General features: G+C 36.5%; 1 protein-coding gene across 1 annotated transcript in view; it reads right to left on the bottom strand.

Annotated features, from left to right (window-relative positions):
• Positions 1 to 23453, bottom strand: part of MGMT (O-6-methylguanine-DNA methyltransferase) — a 306974-nt gene extending 283521 nt beyond the window's left edge. Inside the window, exons 1-2 of the mRNA XM_053692976.1 lie at positions 23311 to 23453; positions 8567 to 8727 (exon numbers count right to left, since the gene is read on the bottom strand). Of these exons, the coding sequence (XP_053548951.1) occupies positions 8567 to 8727; positions 23311 to 23453 (304 nt within the window). The remainder of the gene's footprint in view (positions 1 to 8566; positions 8728 to 23310) is intronic.
• Positions 23454 to 23954: the final 501 nt, after the last annotated feature.

The following is a 23954-nucleotide window of genomic DNA, read 5'->3' as shown; positions in this document are numbered from 1 at the left end:
TTTAATAGTTACCTAGTTAAAATAATTACAAATTTACCTGTAAAATAAATCCTAACCTAAGATATAATTAAACCTAACACTACCCTATCAATAAAATAATTAAATAAACTACCTACAATTACCTACAATTAACCTAACACTACACTATCAATAAATTAATTAAACACAATTGCTACAAATAAATAAAATTAAATAAACTATCTAAAGTACAAAAAATAAAAAAGAACTAAGTTACAGAAAATAATAAAATATTTACAAACATAAGAAAAATATTACAACAATTTTAAACTAATTACACCTACTCTAAGCCCCCTAATAAAATAACAAAGCCCCCCAAAATAAAAAATTCCCTACCCTATTCTAAAATACAAATATTACAAGCTCTTTTACCTTACCAGCCCTGAACAGGGCCCTTTGCGGGGCATGCCCCAAGAATTTCAGCTCTTTTGCCTGTAAAAAAAAACATACAATACCCCCCCCCCAACATTACAACCCACCACCCACATACCCCTAATCTAACCCAAACCCCCCTTAAATAAACCTAACACTACCCCCCTGATGATCTTCCTACCTTGTCTTCACCATGCCAGGTTCACCGATCCGTCCTGGCTCCAAGATCTTCATCCAACCCAAGCGGGGGCTAGACATCCACTGAAGAAGTCCAGAAGAGGGTCCAAAGTCTTCCTCCTATCCGGCAAGAAGAGGACATCCGGACCGGCAAATATCTTCTCCAAGCGGCATCTTCTATCTTCTTCCATCCGATGACGACCGGCTCCATCTTGAAGACCTCCAGCGCGGATCCATCCTCTTCTTCCGACGACTAGACGACGAATGACGGTTCCTTTAAGGGACGTCATCCAAGATGGCGTCCCTCGAATTCCGATTGGCTGATAGGATTCTATCAGCCAATCGGAATTAAGGTAGGAATTTTCTGATTGGCTGATGGAATCAGCCAATCAGAATATAGTTCAATCCGATTGGCTGATCCAATCAGCCAATCAGATTGAGCTCGCATTCTATTGGCTGTTCCGATCAGCCAATAGAATGCGAGCTCAATCTGATTGGCTGATTGGATCAGCCAATCGGATTGAACTATATTCTGATTGGCTGATTCCATCAGCCAATCAGAAAATTCCTACCTTAATTCCGATTGGCTGATAGAATCCTATCAGCCAATCGGAATTCGAGGGACGCCATCTTGGATGACGTCCCTTAAAGGAACCGTCATTCGTCGTCTAGTCGTCGGAAGAAGAGGATGGATCCGCGCTGGAGGTCTTCAAGATGGAGCCGGTCGTCATCGGATGGAAGAAGATAGAAGATGCCGCTTGGAGAAGATGTTTGCCGGTCCGGATGTCCTCTTCTTGCCGGATAGGAGGAAGACTTTGGACCCTCTTCTGGACTTCTTCAGTGGATGTCTAGCCCCCGCTTGGGTTGGATGAAGATCTTGGAGCCAGGACGGATCGGTGAACCTGGCATGGTGAAGACAAGGTAGGAAGATCATCAGGGGGGTAGTGTTAGGTTTATTTAAGGGGGGTTTGGGTTAGATTAGGGGTATGTGGGTGGTGGGTTGTAATGTTGGGGGGGGGGTATTGTATGTTTTTTTTTACAGGCAAAAGAGCTGAAATTCTTGGGGCATGCCCCGCAAAGGGCCCTGTTCAGGGCTGGTAAGGTAAAAGAGCTTGTAATATTTGTATTTTAGAATAGGGTAGGGAATTTTTTATTTTGGGGGGCTTTGTTATTTTATTAGGGGGCTTAGAGTAGGTGTAATTAGTTTAAAATTGTTGTAATATTTTTCTTATGTTTGTAAATATTTTATTATTTTCTGTAACTTAGTTCTTTTTTATTTTTTGTACTTTAGATAGTTTATTTAATTTTATTTATTTGTAGCAATTGTGTTTAATTAATTTATTGATAGTGTAGTGTTAGGTTAATTGTAGGTAATTGTAGGTAGTTTATTTAATTATTTTATTGATAGGGTAGTGTTAGGTTTAATTATATCTTAGGTTAGGATTTATTTTACAGGTAAATTTGTAATTATTTTAACTAGGTAACTATTAAATAGTTCTTAACTATTTAATAGCTATTGTACATGGTTAAAATAATTACAAAGTTGCCTGTAAAATAAATATTAATCCTAAAATAGCTATAATATAATTATAATTTATATTGTAGCTATATTAGGATGTATTTTACAGGTAAGTATTTAGCTTTAAATAGGAATTATTTATTTAATAAGAGTTAATTTATTTCGTTAGATAAAAATTATATTTAACTTAGGGGGGTGTTAGTGTTAGGGTTAGACTTAGCTTTAGGGGTTAATACATTTATTAGAATAGCGGTGAGCTCCGGTCGGCAGATTAGGGGTTAATAATTGAAGGTAGGTGTCGGCGATGTTAGGGAGGGCAGATTAGGGGTTAATACTATTTATGATAGGGTTAGTGAGGCGGATTAGGGGTTAATAACTTTATTATAGTAGCGCTCAGGTCCGCTCGGCAGATTAGGGGTTAATAAGTGTAGGTAGGTGTCGGCGACGTTGTGGGGGGCAGATTAGGGGTTAATAAATATAACATAGGGGTCGGCGATGTTAGGGGTAGCAGATTAGGGGTACATAGGGATAACGTAGGTGGCGGCGATTTGCGGTCGGAAGATTAGGGGTTAATTATTTTAAGTAGCTTGCGGCGACGTTGTGGGGGGCAAGTTAGGGGTTAATAGATATAATACAGGGGTCGGCGGTGTTAGGGGCAGCAGATTAGGGGTACATAAGTATAACGTAGGTGGCGGTCGGCAGATTAGGGGTTAAAAATTTTAATCGAGTGGCGGCGATGTGGGGGGACCTCGGTTTAGGGGTACATAGGTAGTTTATGGGTGTTAGTGTACTTTAGGGTACAGTAGTTAAGAGCTTTATAAACCGGCGTTAGCCAGAAAGCTCTTAACTCCTGCTATTTTCAGGCGGCTGGAATCTTGTCGTTAGAGCTCTAACGCTCACTGCAGAAACGACTCTAAATACCAGCGTTAGAAAGATCCCATTGAAAAGATAGGCTACGCAAATGGCGTAGGGGGATCTGCGGTATGGAAAAGTCGCGGCTGAAAAGTGAGCGTTAGACCCTTTAATCACTGACTCCAAATACCAGCGGGCGCCCAAAACCAGCGTTAGGAGCCTCTAACGCTGGTTTTGACGGCTACCGCCGAACTCTAAATCTAGGCCTTAATGTTCTTATGAAATACAGAACATGTCATTTTTGGATCAGAATATCCCTTTAATGAATTAATTTTTACCTATGGATATATATTTAACTAAAAGGGACATTTTAATTAGTAAGATTGATCAAATTCTGTACACAATTAAAGGGACGTGAACCCCCCCCCCAAAAAAAATTCACAATTCAGATAGAGCATACCATTTAAAACAACTTTCCAGTTTATGTCTATTACCAAATTTGCTTTATTCTCTTAGTATTATTTGTTGTAAAGAAGATTCAGGAGCAGCAATGCACTACTGGGAGATAGCTGAACACTCCGGATGAGCCAGTGACAAGAGGCATATATGTGCAGCCACCAATAATCTGCTAGCTCCCAGTAGTGCATTGGGACTGTAAAGTCCAAAATAAACTTTCATTATTTAGCATGCAATTTTAAACAACTTTCCAATTTACTTCTATTATCAAATTCCCTTTGTTCTATTTTTTTGTATTGTGTACAACTAAAGAACACTACAGTGTATATTGTCTACAACTAAAGAACACTACAGTGTATATTGTGTACAACTAAAGAACACTACAGTGTATACTGTGTACAACTAAAGAACACTACAGTGTATATTGTGTACAACTAAAGAACACTACAGTGTATATTGTGTACAACTAAAGAACACTACAGTGTATATTGTGTACAACTAAAGAACACTACAGTGTATATTGTGTACAACTAAAGAACACTACAGTGTATATTGTGTACAACTAAAGAACACTACAGCGTATATTGTGTACAACTAAAGAACACTACAGTGTATATTGTGTACAACTAAAGAACACTACAGTGTATATTGTGTACAACTAAAGAACACTACAATGTATATTGTGTACAACTAAAGAACACTACAGCGTATATTGTGTACAACTAAAGAACACTACAGTGTATACTGTGTACAACTAAAGAACACTACAGCGTATATTGTGTACAACTAAAGAACACTACAATGTATATTGTGTACAACTAAAGAACACTACAGTGTATATTGTGTACAACTAAAGAACACTACAGTGTATATTGTGTACAACTAAAGAACACTACAGTGTATATTGTGTACAACTAAAGAACACTACAGTGTATATTGTGTACAACTAAAGAACACTACAGTGTATATTGTGTACAACTAAAGAACACTACAGCGTATATTGTGTACAACTAAAGAACACTACAGTGTATATTGTGTACAACTAAAGAACACTACAGCGTATATTGTGTACAACTAAACAACACTACAGTGTATATTGTGTACAACTAAAGAACACTACAGAGTATATTGTGTACAACTAAAGAACACTACAGTGTATATTGTGTACAACTAAAGAACACTACAGTGTATATTGTGTACAACTAAAGAACACTACAGCGTATATTGTGTACAACTAAACAACACTACAGTGTATATTGTGTACAACTAAAGAACACTACAGAGTATATTGTGTACAACTAAAGAACACTACAGTGTATATTGTGTACAACTAAAGAACACTACAGAGTATATTGTGTACAACTAAAGAACACTACAGTGTATATTGTGTACAACTAAAGAACACTACAGTGTATACTGTGTACAACTAAAGAACACTACAGTGTATATTGTGTAGAACTAAAGAACACTACAGAGTATATTGTGTACAACTAAAGAACACTACAGTGTATATTGTGTAGAACTAAAGAACACTACAGAGTATATTGTGTACAACTAAAGAACACTACAGTGTATATTGTGTAGAACTAAAGAACACTACAGAGTATATTGTGTACAACTAAAGAACACTACAGTGTATATTGTGGACAACTAAAGAACACTACAGTGTATATTGTGTACAACTAAACAACACTACAGTGTATATTGTGTACAACTAAAGAACACTACAATGTATATTGTGTACAACTAAAGAACACTACAGTGTATATTGTGTACAACTAAACAACACTACAGTGTATATTGTGTACAACTAAAGAACACTACAGTGTATATTGTGTAGAACTAAAGAACACTACAGAGTATATTGTGTACAACTAAAGAACACTACAGTGTATATTGTGTAGAACTAAAGAACACTACAGAGTATATTGTGTACAACTAAAGAACACTACAGTGTATATTGTGTAGAACTAAAGAACAATACAGTGTATATTGTGTACAACTAAAGAACACTACAGTGTATATTGTGTAGAACTAAAGAACACTACAATGTATATTGTGTACAACTAAAGAACACTACAATGTATATTGTGTACAACTAAAGAACACTACAGAGTATATTGTGTACAACTAAAGAACACTACAGTGTATATTGTGTAGAACTAAAGAACACTACAATGTATATTGTGTACAACTAAAGAACACTACAGTGTATATTGTGTACAACTAAAGAACACTACAGAGTATATTGTGTACAACTAAAGAACACTACAGTGTATATTGTGTAGAACTAAAGAACACTACAATGTATATTGTGTACAACTAAAGAACACTACAGTGTATATTGTGTACAACTAAAGAACACTACAGTGTATATTGTGTACAACTAAAGAACACTACAGTGTATATTGTGTACAACTAAAGAACACTACAGAGTATATTGTGTACAACTAAAGAACACTACAATGTATATTGTGTACAACTAAACAACACTACAGTGTATATTGTGTACAACTAAAGAACACTACAGTGTATATTGTGTACAACTAAAGAACACTAGTGTATATTGTGTACAACTAAAGAACACTACAATGTATATTGTGTACAACTAAACAACACTACAGTGTATATTGTGTACAACTAAACAACACTACAGTGTATATTGTGTACAACTAAAGAACACTACAGTGTATATATTGTGTACAACTAAAGAACACTACAGTGTATATATTGTGTACAACTAAAGAACACTACAGTGTATATTGTGTACAACTAAACAACACTACAGTGTATATTGTGTACAACTAAACACTACTACAGTGTATATTGTGTACAACTAAAGAACACTACAGTGTATATTGTGTACAACTAAACAACACTACAGTGTATATTGTGTACAACTAAAGAACACTACAGTGTATATTGTGTACAACTAAAGAACACTACAGTGTATATTGTGTACAACTAAACAACACTACAGTGTATATTGTATACAACTAAACAACACTACAGTGTATATTGTGTACAACTAAAACTGCAGCATACATTATTATTGGTTGAGAGAGATAATTCCAACAAGTGCAATGAAGGAAAGGGCACACAATCCGGAAAAATTAAGTCTACTCAGCACAGAAATAAAAAAATAAATATAAAAGATACATTTTAGAACACAGTAAGGGCGGAACTACCATTGGGGCAGCATGTGCAGTGGCACCAGGGCGCAAGAGCAGGAGGGTGGCCCATAACAGCCTGTCTGTACATAGGTGTGTGCAGAATGTGTACAATCCTAGTGCAGGGAGCCTCTTATTAGTGCAAGTAGCAGGTCCATCTATCTATCCCCAAAATCATACACAGACCAGAATGTATTTTATCACTTTTGCTTTTTACTAAGTTACCTTTGGGGGGCCCCAAAAAAATCTTGCACCAGGGCCCTCTGTTGAGCAGGGCAGCTACTGGAACACAGTCAATAAAAAAAGCTTTTCATGCTTCTTTGAACATTTATATAAATGCCTTGTTTGTGTTTATTAAAACATCCATTTGTGCGAGTACATTTTTCTATGCATACATTTTCCCTTGTTTAGTTAAGCGTGTTACCATCACGTTCTCAGTTTGTTATATGTGCATATATATTGAATGCTAACTGTAATGATGTGATCATTTCATTAGAAATAATAATGCTAACAATGTGAGCATCAGAACAATGTATTAAAGTGCTTACAAGTACAAATTATTGCAATTTGTTATTAGAGATTAGCAACTTGAATGCGCAGCACTTCCAATAGCGTACTAGATATTAATCTGTTTATTGAAGCTACTGCACAGTTACTTAATGTGATGTAACTCACCGACTGTGTTTATACAACTGTCTAATTGTGCTTTAGTAAAGGCTCATTTGTCATGTAGCATGGGAAAGAAAACTTAACACTTTCCATGCAGTTTGGGATATATCATATAACGATTAGTCTTAGACAATAAGACCATTCTTATTATTTCTGTCAATCACGTCTGTAAGGTCTCAAATTTGTTCATCTAGATCAAGTCAAAAGTTGAGCTGCACCATTTTAACTGCTCTAGCCAAGAATTACTAGAAAACATGCCAACATTAATACAAGCACTCGGAACACACAGAGAATGTGGAGACCAAGATATGAATAATACGCACCTCTATGTCATGAAAGGTGTATGTCTAAAAGAGTGATTTCTGTCCTTTAAGGGGGCCTGGGAGATCAATTATGCCTTAATTGTAGTAGTCTACAGATATAATTATATTTTAGCTCTGTGTTTGTAGCATGTGATTGCTTGTGTATTAAGTTACTGAACCTCATACTCTGGCAAATACTACTTGCATATACTGGTTTGACTTCTGTTTCCCCTCTCTATGCTTTTGTATTAACCCCTTGTTTGTAACTGACTTGGTATTCAACTGCTTTTATGCTGCGCTTTTCCCTGTGAGGCCTTAACCAGGACTGTCTGACTAAGATTACCTTTGCCCTGGGTACCTCGGCAAAATGTAGCCACCAATCAACAAGCACTACCTAGGTGCTGAACTAAAAATGGTCTGGCTCCTAAGCTTACATTCCTGCTTTTAAAAATAAAGATAGCAAGAGAACAAAGAAAAAATATAATAGGAATAAATTAGAAAGTTGCTTACAATTGCATGCTAAAGAAAAAATTGGGTCTTGTGTTGCTAGCCAGGCGAATGCAACTTTAATGCAATTAAAGTTGCATTCGTCTGGCTAGTGAGAGTAAACTTATATAAAGGTATATATTTCTTTGATATTCAAATTTATAAACTTACAGTTACTTTCTGGTACTTAGTTAATATTTGTTTTGTAGGAGCTGATTACAATTCTAGAGAGAGTTCAGCTACTAAGTTTAGTCCCATTGCTCTGATACCACTGACCTCTGTTGAAACACTGCGCTGTTAACGTTCAGTGCATCAGTAAGGACTTGTGGTGAGCTGAGCCTCTCAGACATTGATTCCAGTTTTTATATTCGAAACAACAGCACTCTACCTGACACTGAGAAGACAGGAAAGTGGTTTGCTGTTCATTACAGAATGCTTGACAAGAGTCAACTATACGGGGTAGGACAACAAATATGGGATAATTTCTAAGTGATCACAGAGCAATGCAAAACAATGAAACCACAAGAAGATATACAGCCAAATACCTTTTTCAAAAATGGGATGGTGAAAATTAGGGATAGATAGTTTCTGCACCTTCCAGGGCTCACGGAAGTAGGCGTGGAGCCAGGCTACACACTCTTTTAGGGATGTTGCCATCTTCTGAGGCTCTTTGCACACTTCAAAAGATACCTCGTCGGTCTTATCTCTGTTTTAAAAAATAAATAAATAAATGTAAAATATATATAGTAAATTAATATGAAAAGCAGTAAATGTTTAATTAAATAAAAGAACACTGACTAGTACAAATCTATTTTTCACAACAACTATGTGGCATAGTAAGAATCCTTATTATGGGCGGGCAAACACTCCTCGGTAGAGTCTCAGGCTTTTCCACAGGTTGGGACAAGGTGGATGGGTGGAAGCCTAGTTATGGGCTTTCCATGGGCAGGATCGGGGCAGGGGCCCGGTGAAGTTGTAAATAATCTGAAAGCAAAGTCAGGTGGTCTGGAGGTTTGGTTAGGCAGTTGTGGGATGTGGCCTATCTAAAAGGGCAGAGACAGGGATTAGTACATTTTACCTATTACCCCTCCTCCTTAGTCCAATGGGGGTGCTTTACACCTGTCTGGATATAGCACAAGCATAATGAAACATTCAAAGTGTGTTAAGCTACTACTTAAAATAAATAAACAGATAATATCAAATCTGGTTACTCCTGTTCTGATATATATATATATATATATATATATATATATACACACACCCCAAATCTAACTAAATTAGATAAACACATGCATCACATACAAACACAAATTTACGAGATACATATATATATATATACATATATACTATGTATAATTACGAGATATACTATGTATAATTACGAGATATGCTATGTATAATTACAAGATATACTATGTATAATTACAAGATATACTATGTATAATTACGAGATATACTATGTATAATTACGAGATATACTATGTATATTTACGAGATACATGTGGGCTGAAGTTTTGATAGAATTTTTACAGGGTGCTAATCTGGAAAAGCAAACAGTAAAGCTGCTAATGGCATTGGGTACTCTAAAAAACAGAACTATTATTTATCTATCAATTAAAACATTCATGACAATTTGATAAACAATATTTGCAGCTGTACCCAGATATGTATTTACCAAGAGAAAATGTACTCACACAGTATTTTACATGTCTTTATTTGGTATTTATTTGTCTTTATTTGGTATTCTGAATTTTATTACCCTCAGTATGCAGTCAGACGTCTGAGGTCCACTGAGGCTCACTCTCTTTTTGCCAAGCTGCCACCATTAAGGAAACATCTAACTGTATTAACATATTTAATTGGCTTGTACTACATAGAGCTGGTTCACAAAATGTTTGTGTTGCTACATATTAGCAAAAATATCTACTCTTTGAAAAGATATACATAACACTAGCAAACCAATTTTTACCAACTGAAAAAAAACCCAAAAATGATCAGACCTAATTTTCTAAGTAGGCTGAAGTTGTAACTGCTTTAAGTCTTGTGTTACAGTATATTTTGTGGTGATATATGGAGACTTAAAGGGACAGTAAGGTCCAAATTAAACTTTCATTATTAATTTGTATCACCCTTAGTTCCAAAAAAGGACCATTCAGTGAATTTATAATGACAGAATTCTAAATTTCTATGTTTTTCCATGTTAGGGAGACCTCTAATCCCTTTATATTTGAACTGAGTTGAAACATCTCCAGTAAATGGACATTATATTCAAATTTGAAATACAAATCTGTACATTTAAATTTTGATTAGACGCATATTTCAGTGCACCTACATTAGCAAAATACTTTTAATTCTATCACTATTTTAATATTACCTTTTACTAAGCCCTGGACATACATACACCTATATGCCCTAAGCACATACATCTATAGACTGCGCTTGCTCAGCAGGTGGTAATGTTATATGCATCATTCCCAGTGCAATAAAAGACAAATCATGCAAGCTTAAAGAGCTGGTGGTGAGGTGAACTGTATCATCGATTTTGTAATTTGAATCATCATTGAAACAGGCAAACTGAACTTGGGTACATGTGATATACAGATATATGCTCCTTAACAGGACACTGAACCCAAACATTTTGTTTTGTAATTCAGAAAGAGCATGCAATTTTAAGCAACTTTCTAATTTACTCCTATTATCAATTTTTCTTTGTTCTCTTGCTATCTTTATTTGAAAAAGAAGGCATCTATGCTTTTTTTGGGTTCAGTACTCTGGACAGCAATTTTTTATTGGTGGATGAATTTATCCACCAATCAGCAAGGACAACCCAGGTTGTTCACCAAAAATGGGCCGGCATCTAAACTTACATTCTTGCATTTTAAATAAAGATACCAAGAGAATGAAGAAAATTTGATAATAGGAGTAAATTAGAAAGTTGCTTAAAATTTCATGCTCAATCTGAATCATGAAAGAAAAATTTTGGTTACAGTGTCCCTTTAAAGAAGATTAAATACAGCAGAATTGCAGAATCAACAAAAGCATACTAAAAATACAATGCAACAGCACAGTCTAAATTTCAAATAAGTAGTAGATTTTTTTTCGGACAAATTTCAAAGTTATTTCCATTTTCCTTCCTCCTGCATCGTCTGACAGCCATAAGCCAATCACAAAATGCATATACTTATATACTGTGTATTTGTGCACATGGTCAGTAGTAGCTGGTGCCTCAGAAAGTGTGCACATTTTGATCAGTAGCAGACCTACGCAACAGAGGACCCTGGTGCAAATAATTTTTTGGGCCCCCCAAAGGTTACTCAGTATTAAGCAACAGTGATATGCGTGCTCCTCTGTTTAATGATTTTGAGGATAGATTTAGATGGCCAGACCTGCAAACTGCACTAATAAAAGGTTCCTCTGCCTTAGGAGTGTACACATTTTTATATATACTATATGCCCCTGCTGCACCAATAGTAGTTCCGCCCCTGATTTTGATAATGCAAGTGAAATGGAAAGTGCATGCTCTATCTGAATCTTAAAAGTTTATTTTTTACTTTAGTGTCCCTTTAAGCCCCTTGCACAGTGAAAAACATAATTTATGTAAGAACTTACCTGATAAATTAATTTCTTTCATATTGGCAAGAGTCCATGAGCTAGTAACATATGGGATATACAATCCTACCAGGAGGGGCAAAGTTTACCAAACCTCAAAATGCCTATAAATACACCCCTCACCACACCCACAATTCAGTTTAACAATAGCCAAGTAGTGGGGTGATAGAAAAAAAGGAGTAAAAAGCATCAAAAAAGGAATTGAAATATAATTATACAAAAAAAACATAACCACCATATAAAAGGTGGGTCTCATGGACTCTTGCCAATATAAAAGAAATGAATTTATCAGGTAAGTTCTTACATACATTATGTTTTCTTTCATGCAATTGGCAAGAGTCCATGAGCTAGTGACGTATGGGATAGTAATACCCAAGATGTGTAACTCCAAAACATAAGCAGAGGAATCAAACTGAAACAGCTGCCTGAAGAACTTTTCTACCAAAAACTGCTTCCGATGAGGCAAATACATCAAAATGGTAGAATTTAGTAAATGTAAGCAAAGAAGACCAAGTCACTGCTTTGCAAATCTAATCAACTGCAGCTTCATTCTTAAAAGCCCACGAAGTGGAGACTGATCTAGTAGAGTGAGCTGTGATTCTCTGAGGCGGGGCCTGACCCGACTCCAAATAAGCTTGATAAATCAAAAGCTTTAACCAAGATGCCAAGGAAATGGCAGAAGCTTTCTGACCTTTCCTAGAACCAGAAAAGACAACAAATAGACTAGAAGTCTTCCTGAAATCTTTAGTAGCTTCAACATAATATTTCAAAGCTCTTACAACATCCAGAGAATGTAAGGATCTTTCCAAAGAATAAGGACACAAAGAGGGGACAACAATTTCCCTATTAATGTTGTTAAAATTCACAACTTAAGGTAATAATTTAAATGAAGTCCGCATAACTGCCTTATCTTGATGAAAAATCAGAAAAGGTGACTCACAAGAAAGAGCAGATAATTGAGAAACTCTTCTAGCAGAAGAGATAGCCAAAAGGAACAACACTTTCCAAGAAAGTAGTTTAATATACAAAGAATGCATAGGAGGAGCCTGTAAAGCTTTCAAAACCAAATTAAGACTCCAAGGAGGAGAGATTGATTTAATGACAGGCTTGATACGGACCATTGCCTGAACAAAACAGTGAATATCAGGAAGCTTAGCAATCTTTTTGTGAAATAAAACAGAAAGAGCAGAGATTTGTCCCTTCTAGGAACTTGCTGACAAACCTTTATCCAAACAATCCTGAAGAAACTGTAAAATTCTAGGAATTCTAAAAGAATGCGAGGAGAATTTATGAGTTGAACACCATGAAATATAAGTCTTCCAAACTCAATAATAAATCTTCCTAGAAACAGATTTACGAGCCTGTAACATACTATCAATCACTGAGTCAGAGAAACCTCTATGACTAAGCACTAAGCGTTCAATTTCCATACCTTCAAATTTAACGATTTGAGATCCTGATGGAAAAAAGGTCCTTGAGACAGAAGGTCTTGTCTTAAAGGAAGTGGCCAAGGTTGACAACTGAACATCCGGACAAGATCCGCATACCAGAACCTGTGAGGCCATGTTGGTGCTACCAGAAACACAAACGAATGTTCCATGATGATCTTGGAAATCACTCTGGAAGAAAAACTAGAGGCGGAAAGATATAAGCAGGTTGGTAAAACCAAGGAACTGCAAACGCATCCACCGACTCCGCCTGAGCATCCCTGGACCTGGACAGGTACCTGGGAAGTTTCTTGTTTAGATGGGAAGCCATCAGATCTATTTCTGGAAGACCCCATAGCTGAACAAGCTGAAAAAAACACATCTGGATGGAGCGACCGCTCCCCAGGATGTAAAGTTTGATGGCTGAGATAATCCGCTTCAAAATTGTCTACACCTGGGATATGTACCTCAGAAATTAGACAAGAGCTGGATTCCGCCCAAGCAAGTATCCGAGATACTTCTGTTATAGTTAGGGGACTGCGAGTCCCACCCTGATGATTGACATATGCCACAGTTGTGATATTGTCTGTCTGAAAACAAATGAATGGTTCTCTCTTCAACAGAGGCCAAACCTGAAGAGCCCTGAAAATAGCAGTTCTAAAATATTGATTGGTAACCTCGCCTCTTGAGATTTCCAAACCCCTTGTGCTGTCAGAGATTCCCAGACAGCTCCCCAACCTGAAAGACTTGCATCTGTTGTGATTACAGTCCAGGTTGGATGAACAAAAGAGGCATATAGGAAGTGGGGTTTAAATAATTAAATTATTTAGCGGCAAGTATGACGCGCAACGCAAAATTATTTTGGCGCTAACAACAACCGGAAATGACGCAACTCGCGTCATGGCAGACGCAACCTTGTGCAAGGAACCTGGCGTCAACTAAGACGTCTGAAATGGCGAATTTGCGTCACCGAACTTACCTTCACGCCAAAAAAATTCTCGCACCAAGAATGACGCAATAAATATTAGCATTTTGCAGCCTTGCGAGCCTAATTTTGCCTGCGAAAATTAAAGAAAACAGTCAATTTTGAAGAAAAGGACTATACCCCAGGTAAGAAAAAATAACTTCCTAAATATGTTTTCCCAATTTTGAAACTGATAGTCTGCAAAAGGAAATATACATAAACCTGACTCATGGCAAATATAAGTACAATACATATATTTAGAACTTTACATTAATACATAAAGTGCCAAACCATAGCTGAGAGTATCTTAAGTAATAAAAAACATACTTACCGAAAGACACCCATCCACATATAGCAGATAACCAAACCAGTACTGAAACAGTTATCAGTAGAGGTAATGGAATATGAGAGTATATCGTCGATCTGAATAAGGGAGGTAGGAGATGAATTTATACGAACGATAACAGAGAACCTATGAAAAGATTTCCCGCGAGGAAAACCATAGAATTCAATAGGTGATACTCCCTTCACATCCCTCTGACATTCACTGTACTCTGAGAGGAATTGGGCTTCAAAATGCTGAGAAGCGCATATCAATGAAGAAAATCAAGCACAAACTTACTTCACCACCTCCATAGGGAGGCAAAGTTTGTAAAACTGAATTGTGGGTGTGGTGAGGGGTGTATTTATAGGCATTTTGAGGTTTTGGAAACTTTGCCCCTCCTGGTAGGATTGTATATCCCATACGTCACTAGCTCATGGACTCTTGCCAATTACATGAAAGAAAGCTATTTCTAAAACATTGATACAACAAAGATGCTTTAAATCAATACTGATATGCAGAGACATGCTATAATGCCATTTTACATAAAGCAATAGCCACATACTCAATCAGTATGGGTTGTTCACCTTTAAAGACACATTAAGCTCTAAATGTAAATTGCATAGAAACTGTTTAAAGGGACATTATACACTAGATTTTTCTTTGCATGCATGTTTTGTAGATGATCCATTTATATAGCCTATACAGCTTTTCTTTAAATAACATTGCGCTGATTTTCAGACTCCTAACCAATCCCCAAAGTTTTAGGAGAATACTAATGTATACCTACTCCAGCTTGCTCCTGTTTTTTCATATGCAGAAGAAAGGGGAGGGGGGAGTGTCTGCTTTCAGTGGGTCTTCCAGCTAATCTTTTTAACAGAGCTAAACTGGAAACTTCTAAGTAAGCTTTTAAATGGTTTTATACTGGATTTTTAGATCAGTATTGTTGCATATTATTCTGTATAGTAGTGTCTATTACATGCAATTAAAGGGACAGTAAAGTAAAAAAAAATCTTTCATGATTTAAATAGGGCATGTAATTTTAAACAACTTTCCAATTTACTTTTATTACCAATTTTGCTTTGTTCTCTTGGTATTCTTAGTTGAAAGCTAAATCTAGGAGGTCCATGTGCTAATTTCTTAGACCTTGAAGACTGCCTCTAATCTGAAAGCATTTTAACAGTTTTTCACCACTAGAGGGCGTTAGTTCATGTGTTTCATATAGATAACATTGAGCTCAGGTATGTGAAGCTCCTAGGAGTCAGCACTGATTGGCTAAAAATGCAAGTCTGTCAAAAGAACTGAAATAAGGGGGCAGTTTGCAGAGGTTTAGATACAAGGTAATTACAGAGGTAAAAAGTATATTATTATAACTGTGTTGGTTATGCAAAATTGGGGAATGGGTAATAAAGGGATTATCTACCCTTTTAAACTACAAAAATTCTGGTGTTTACTGTCCCTTTAAATGAAAATTGCTGTATACTGTCCCTTTAATGATGACTAGTGAATCTTGCATTATTTATTTCTCCTGTAATGTAAATATGAAAAGTGTAGTACTTCCAGTACCTTCAGAAAGAGTGGAGCTCAGTCAAAGGAGTTAAAAATCCTAACCCTCCTAAAAGATGCACAGTGATAGCTTGAGATGTGCAGGAGCTGATGTATATCTGTCTCTAATTGGCCACAGCAAAGGGGAAAAGGTAAAAAAAAAAACACCCAAAAAGGACACATTCTATTACAAAGAGGAGCAAACTGATATATAAAATAAACATTTTAGGATACATATTTTATATGCATTTATAAGTAGAGTGATACTGGTTCACTGGAATTATTAAGCCCCAACTTACACCTTTATTATCTGCACACTTGTTATTCAGGAGGTATTACAATCTCTGCTTTTACCACAAATCAAGGCTTCCTTTTATCGTCAGTGTAAAAAAAAACTCCTCCATATCTTGTGCGTAAACGCAAACTCATGCCATAACTGAAAGGACATAAAAACCTTGTGATTCTAAGACTTTCTGAAGTCTTGCAATAAATGAATAGGACATTAAACACAAGGGCAAGATTATAAGGGGCACGCTATTTAAAGCTTTCACTCAAGCGTAAACATCACCAGTAAACATTTAACAAGCGCAGGTTAGCACACGTATTACAAGTTGAAAGTAGATGGTTTGTGCGCATGCAAAACCCGAACATTGCAAACTTCAGGACTCCGGACATCACAACCATGCTTTCTTCATATTTTATATTCCAATGTTCTTCACATAGAAGAAAATGTTCTTTTTATTTTAAATAGATATTTCAATATATATAAAATACAAAGAACTTTTTGCCCTATCTGAAGAACATTGGAATATTACAAGTCCAGAGAAATCGCAATTGTGCTATCATCCTATTGGCTGGTTTGAATTTGAAGATTTAAATCAGCCAATAGGAATGCAAGGGTACCCCTATATAAAAGGGGTACCTTGCATTCACTATTCAGTGTGTGGCTGGATACATTCAAGATTAGAAGAGGACCACCGGCATACCCACCACCATCGCCTGCTGACCTTCCTGCCGCTGCCACCGGATGAAGATAGAAGATGGACAGCCGCCACCGGAATGAAGATGAAAGATGGACCCAAAATGGATGAAGATGGAGAGCCGCAGGTTTTTTTATTTTTTTAGGTTTTTTTTTAATTTTTTTAGGATTAGGGTTTTTCAGTTTTATTTGGTCTGCAAAAGATCTGAATGCCCTTTTAAGGCCAATGCCCATTCAAATGCCCTTTTCAGGGGAATGGGCAGTTTAGGATTTTTTTAGTTAGGTTTTTTTTATTTTGGGGGGGGTTGTAATGTTAGGGGGTTAATATTTTTTTCCACAAAAGAATTGATCGATTTAGGGCAATGCCCTACAAAAGGCCCTTTTAAGGGTATTGGTAGTTTATTTTTAGAATAGGGTTTTTTATTTTGGGGTGTATTTTTTTTAAGGGGTATAAGAATAGGATATTTTTAAATTTTTGGTAATTTCGTTTGTTAATTTTTGTAATGGTAGTTTTTTTTGTAAATGGTAGGATTTTTAATTTGTTGTAATGTAATTTTCATTTCCAGTAATAGTAGTTTTTTGTTTTTTTTTAGGTAAGATTAGGTTTCAATTTGATTTTACAGATACGTTTTTTTATTTTTTAGGTAGTTAGGATTTTTTTTAGTTAATATATGGGCACTATAATTTGGAATAAGTCAGGGGGTGTTAGATTAGGGGGTTTAGATAATAGTGTATTACTTTGCATTGTAGGGGGATGGCAGATTAGGGGTTAATATTTTATTAAGGTAGTTTGCAACATGGGGGGATTGAGGTTTAGGGGTTAATAGATCATTTAGATACTTTGCATTGTGGGGGATGGCAGTTTAGGGATAACAGTTTATTTAGGTATGGGGGCATAGCAGTTTGGGGGGTTAACAATTTATTTAGGTACTTTGTGATGTAGGGGGATGGCAGATTATGGGTTATTAGGCTAGGGGCTTATGGTAGGGTGTTTTTTTTCCATTGATTTCTATGGGGAAGGCGAAAAAGATTGTTTTTGTGAGTAGGGTGTTTTTTGCACTTTTTGGGCTACCGCTAGCGCAAAATAATGAATTTTTCAACTTGAAATACCAGGGGAACCCAAGAGGTGCAAAAACCCTAACGCTAGCAATGTTCTTGCTTGCAAAAAAATTAGATATACCGTGTCACTTGTAATCTAGCCCATTATAAAATATATATTTTTTTATTTTTAAAGGTATTTGATGTCTATGGGCTAGATTGCCCGTTTGCGGGAGCGCAATAATTAACCAGCCATTACAAGTGGGTGGTTATTGCTACCCCGACCTCGCGGTAGCAATTAACACTCAGAAAAATAACCAGAGATTAAGGTTAATTTTCTAAAAGTGCCCCAAATGCCCTAAAAAGAAAGGGTATTGTAGCTTTTTAAAAAAAAAAAAATACAACTGCACTAGGCAGTTTTTTGGGTCTAAAGTTGGAGGGAGTTGGGTGGTTGGAAAAAAACGGCACTAAAAAGTGCCTATATATTGCGGTCTATGGGAACTGTGTTTCCATAGACCGCAATGTAAATATATATGTATATGATTATATATATCTTCATATACGTATATATTTAAAAATGCTCATATGCGCCTACTAAGCCTATGTTAAGAAGCAGTGGCTGGAAGTTAGCTGCTTTCTAACCTCTCCACCCATTCAGAGGGTGTGGAGTTAAATCATCCTGGAATGAGTCATCCGGGTTGATTGACAAGTCATGCACCCACACAAGTTGTGCAACAGCAGGGGGCGGGGCGGCATAATCATTTATTTGTGTGCCATTCTAGTTGCAGGCAGCTGGATTGCTCTCTCTAAATACTCCCTTCCAGTAAGTACAGATTTGAAGGGGACGGGTGTCTGGCTAAAGTATCCATAACAGATCCTGAAAAATATAATGGGTTTAAAAAAAAAAAAAAAAAAACTTGGACACTTTTTTAACCCCTTAATGGAACAGACATTCCCTGTACATTGCATGTCCTTAAGGGGTTTTCACCACGGTAATAGCGTGCCCATCGCCAAAAGCGGTGAGACGCGCTATTACTTAGCAATAGCCTGGTCTCGCCGCTGTATTCAAAAGCCACAATATTTAACCCCTTAATGTAAAAACAACAGCCCACGTACAGGGTATGTCGGCTGTCATTAAGGGGTTAAACTTACATTTTATTTTTATGACATATACGGTATGTTTATTCTTCAATATTCTGCTTTTAAAAATAACGTGTTCACAGATACTTTAATCCAACAGAAAACCCATTTAAATAAATAAAAGAGTGGGCAAACAAATGAGTAAATCTCTACCAATAAGAAACATACACATACAGATTATAGAGTATTTTTTTTAAATAACTGTGCAACCATCTATATATTCCAATAGTAATAAACAGATATTTAACTTACTAGGTAGTTGTTGGCTGGCAATTTTTAATGTGTAGCTGATATCCCCTATCAGAAAATTTCTGAGGACACTCATAATGTACACTTGAAAAGAAAGAAATTATACGGTAACAACCATGAATATTTATACTAACCTATGAAGAAGCACATGCTCAAAACGCGTCAAATCATCTAGTGTTCATATTGTAATTGAGCTGTTCTAACAGCCAATAAAGATGAAAACCCGTATTTATACTCAAAAGGTTTCTATAACTGATGTTAAAGAACAACATTTAGACATGGATATTAGCAGGAAGTATCTCTGGGCCAATAACTTAGGAAGTACACAACGGATACTGTGGTATTCAATTAAAATCCAATTTAAAGGGATAGAAAGGTAATTTCAATGTAAAATAGAAGCATTTTTGCAATATACTTGCATTACCAAAAATGCTTCTAGTAGTTATTTTTGTTATTATGCAGCATACGCACATATGCTATGAGGGCATGTGCACCAGTATTTAAACACTACACCTTCTGAAAGAGTCAGTGATGGCTGGTATGACACAAATGACGTCTTCACAGATGCAATACACACCATCGTCAGCTTTCTGAGCTTGGATACTGGGGCACGGGCTCTCAAAGGATATGTGTGTATGCTGCATAATAACAAACAGTAATAACTTTTACTAGTAGCATTTTAGCTAATCGAAGTATATTGCAAAAAATGCTTCTATTTCAAATTTAAATGCAATTATGCACATTTTAATGTTGACATTTCTATCCCTTTAAATTTCAGCTTTTAACTCCTTGATGGGGGTGTTTAATCCCTTTCTTTGGGGGTGTCTTTTTTAATAATGCAGTCTCGCCACCAGCGGCGAGACCGCGCTATTTTAGCAAGCCTGCAGGAGAGAGGAAGGGTCTAATAGCGTGATCTTGCCGCTTGTGGCAAGACTCGCGCTATTGTACCCAGACAATTCCTTAACGACCAGCGATGTACAGAGTACGTTGTGGTCCTTAAGGCATGAAAATTAATTTCAACATGTTGTAATGCTACTCTTTCATATGAATGATTTTCTGAGTACAACATTCCTTTTTAAAAAGAAGAAAAAATTAAACCAAAAGATGAAACAGTCATCTTTTATTTGAATATTTAACAAATATAAATCATGTTATGTTAATAAATTAATCTGGAATTACATTAAACTAAAAGTATCCAACAGAAATATCACATAAAATAACATGTAGTTGTCACAGAGAAGTAGAAGTGTGATGCAAACTGAATATAAAAAATGCCTTCTCTCAACCCAAATGAAGATACTCAACACCAGTGAATAAACAAGTAACATTCCTGAATATTAAATATTAACTGCAGAGACAGTGCTGGCACACACTCAATGATACACATAATAACAGCCAAAGTAACCACAGGAAACATATACCTTTAGGCAGGAATCTATACTGGCATCTTTGTGTCTATTTAAATGTGGAAAATATCTACTTTAAGACAACATTGGAAATAAGTCCACCTTGCAGAGAATTTAGGAATTTTAAAAAATACACAGCACAAAATACCACTGCTTAAAGGGATAGTCTAGTCAAAATTAAACTTTTAGGATTCAGATAGAACATGCAATTTTAAGCAACTTTCTAATTTACTCCTATTATCAATTGTTCTTTGTTCCTTTGGTAATTTATTTGAAAAAGCAAGAATGTAAGTTTAAGACGGACAATTTTTGGTTCAGCACCTGGGTAGCGCTTGCTGATTGGTGTCTTAATGTAGCCACCAATCAGCAAGCGCTACCCAGGGTGCTGAACTAAAACTGGGCCGGCTCATAAGCTTACATTCCAGCCTTTTCAAATAAAGATACCAAGAGGACAAAATATTATAAAAAATTATAAAAGGAGTAAATTAGAAAGTTACTTAAAATTGCATGGTCTATCTGAATCATGAAAGTTTAATTTTGACTAGACTATCCCTTTAAAATCTAGTAACAAGGCTCAAGACTTTTATCCCCTTTAAAAAGGATGAACTTCAGGCCCCGTCTGTTTTGACGTTTGTTGAATTGATAGCCATTGTCCATTAGAATATTGCCATCAATAGTATCATTGAGTTAATGGCAATTTGCACCCCTGGCAACAATGTCCCTGCAACACTGATATGTGGGAGATAATACAGCAGGTACAGTAATATCCCAAATGCAACACTTTTGTATCTATGATGTTGCTGAGTCCAGGAAAATAATGGTAGGGAAACATTTGTCTCCAGTTGTTAATGTAGCAAACTTGCATTATTGCCCTACCCCGTAGGTGTCTAACATTTGCTGCATCATTGCAACTTTTAGTTTTCTGTGGGGAGTTTCCAACACAAATTATATAAATATATTTCTTTTCAAAATCCAAACACTTTTAGAAAGCACCTTTAATTTACAGAATTACAAAAACATATTATACACAACATACACATATAACCAGAAAATTGTAAATGGGAAAACATTAGTAGGATTATCATTTGAAGTGTTTCTGAATACATAATTCAGACTTGGTTATTCTATAGCAACACAACAGAAATGGTTTGTAATAACAAGATGTTTACTGTGCCTTTAAGCACATTATAAATTCATTTATGGCATTTGTGAGTCTCTCCAATCAATGGACCTGCAATCTTTTTTTTAACCCCTTAATGGGTACATTACTGGTCTTTCTATGGGGGAGACCCGCGCTATTACTCCCAGACAAACCCTTAACAGCCAGCGATGTACAGGGTACTTCACGGTCATTAAGGGGTTAATATATTGTGATTTGTCATTTCCTATAGTGTACATGGAAAACAATACATTTTCCTTTAAAAACTGTTTATACCTGCCTCTCTAAGGCTCACAAAACCCTCTCAAGGATTGATTTGTTTCTGATTGATGAACGCCTATCTATATCTCAGGTCAAATCCGGAATACTGCCGATCTTACTTTCAGATCACGGACCTATCTATCTTGAGCTTCAAACTATGCATCCACAATCTACCTTACCACGTTTCTTATTTCCCTATTCTATGGCATCTGATTTTAAGTTTAAAGGGTGGCTCAAAAATAAATTTGAAGAATATGTGCATTTTAATAGCGAATATTTAGACAGCCCTGAAATATTTTGGGAGGCTGCAAAAGCAGTGATGAGAGGGGAAATAATTGCATACAGGGGTTTATTTCTTAAAAAGATGAGATTAAGAGAAAAAGAAGTATGCAAATTCTTGATCAATTCCTATAATCAATATCTTATATATATAAAACCTCCTTAAATTGGGCAAAATATGTCCGTGCCAAAAACGAAAGAGACACTTTTATATTGCAACAAGAATCACAAAAGGAACTGAGAATTCAGGCTAAAATGTATAGATACGGCAATAAATCTGGCAGAATGTTGGCTAAATTGGTAAAAAATGAGAAAAAGCAATCAGTTATAGAACAACTTCAGCATAAAGGGAAACAACTGCTGAAACCGGATGATATTTTGTGGGCATTTTTTTAATATTTTCAAGAGCTGTATGCATCTAAAACATATGATATAAAGAACTCTACTGAGTTCTGGAGTAAAATTACCTATCCTACATTGTCATCAGAAATTGCTGAAACTCTCAATTCTTCTATTACTATAGAAGAAATTGAGAAAGTAATCTCTAAATTATCTACAAATAAAGCAGCCGGTCCTGACGGACTCTCCGGTGAGTTTTATAAAATATTATCTATGGAAAGTCCCCCTATTTATGTACTCTTTTCAATAATTTTTACATAAATGGCAAACCTGTCCCACCCTCCTTTTCTTCACGCTTCACGACTTTAATACTTAAAAGTGGAAAAGACGGGGGGGGGCGGAGTCAGCCCTGTATCTGAGCGGTCGCACTTCACATTAGCTCCGGCTGTATTTTTCAGACTTTTTATTTCTCTGACCGCTCAGAACAGGCAACTTCACACTGAATAGAGGTTGATTAAGAGGCAAAATACTGGGATCAATTATGATGGCTTAGGAGACTTGAGCAACGGTACATGATAAGATACTTCTCCACTGAGAGAATCGCAGTGAATTTGCTGAAGCCGCCATCTTGTGCACCAGACCATGCTGGATTATCTCTTCCGTGAGTAACTCTTTCATTGCAGCAACACTGAGGACTTAGTGGCTCCTTCAACATGAACAGCCACACATTCCATACAGCGGTAGCTGATCTGTTGGCAGCTTTTGAGCGGCAAATAGATAGATGTTTTGAGGACCTCCTACTCTCACTCCACCCGGAGCACACAAGCGCTGACATCAGCCCTGAGAAACTGGAGACTAAGCCGCATATCCAGAGCGGTATCCTGAACTCTCAAGATCCCACTCAGCTAGAATGCAATATTGTCCCTACTGCGGAACAGTCTAAGCTGATACCTCCGATGGGCACTATACGGTCACTTATGTCAGCTCAATTTACTACTACACAGCAGCCGACACCCGGGCTAATTGGAGGTATGTCTAGATGTGATACCCAGCACCCGGTGAGATCCGGACCGCAACTACACAATTCCTTATCTCTTCTTGCCCTTACCGAGAACACTGCACTTGTCTTGTATCACAAACCTTCATTTGAAGTTCTGCAGAGGTGTATGTATGGATCACTATGTCCTGACGACTTCACCCTGCCGCACAAGAAGGC

Source organism: Bombina bombina, chromosome 9 (assembly GCF_027579735.1).
Source record: "Bombina bombina isolate aBomBom1 chromosome 9, aBomBom1.pri, whole genome shotgun sequence".
NCBI classification, from domain to species: domain Eukaryota; kingdom Metazoa; phylum Chordata; class Amphibia; order Anura; family Bombinatoridae; genus Bombina; species Bombina bombina.
The sequence above is the reverse complement of the archived record's forward strand: the minus strand, read 5'-3'. Positions and strand labels throughout refer to the sequence as shown.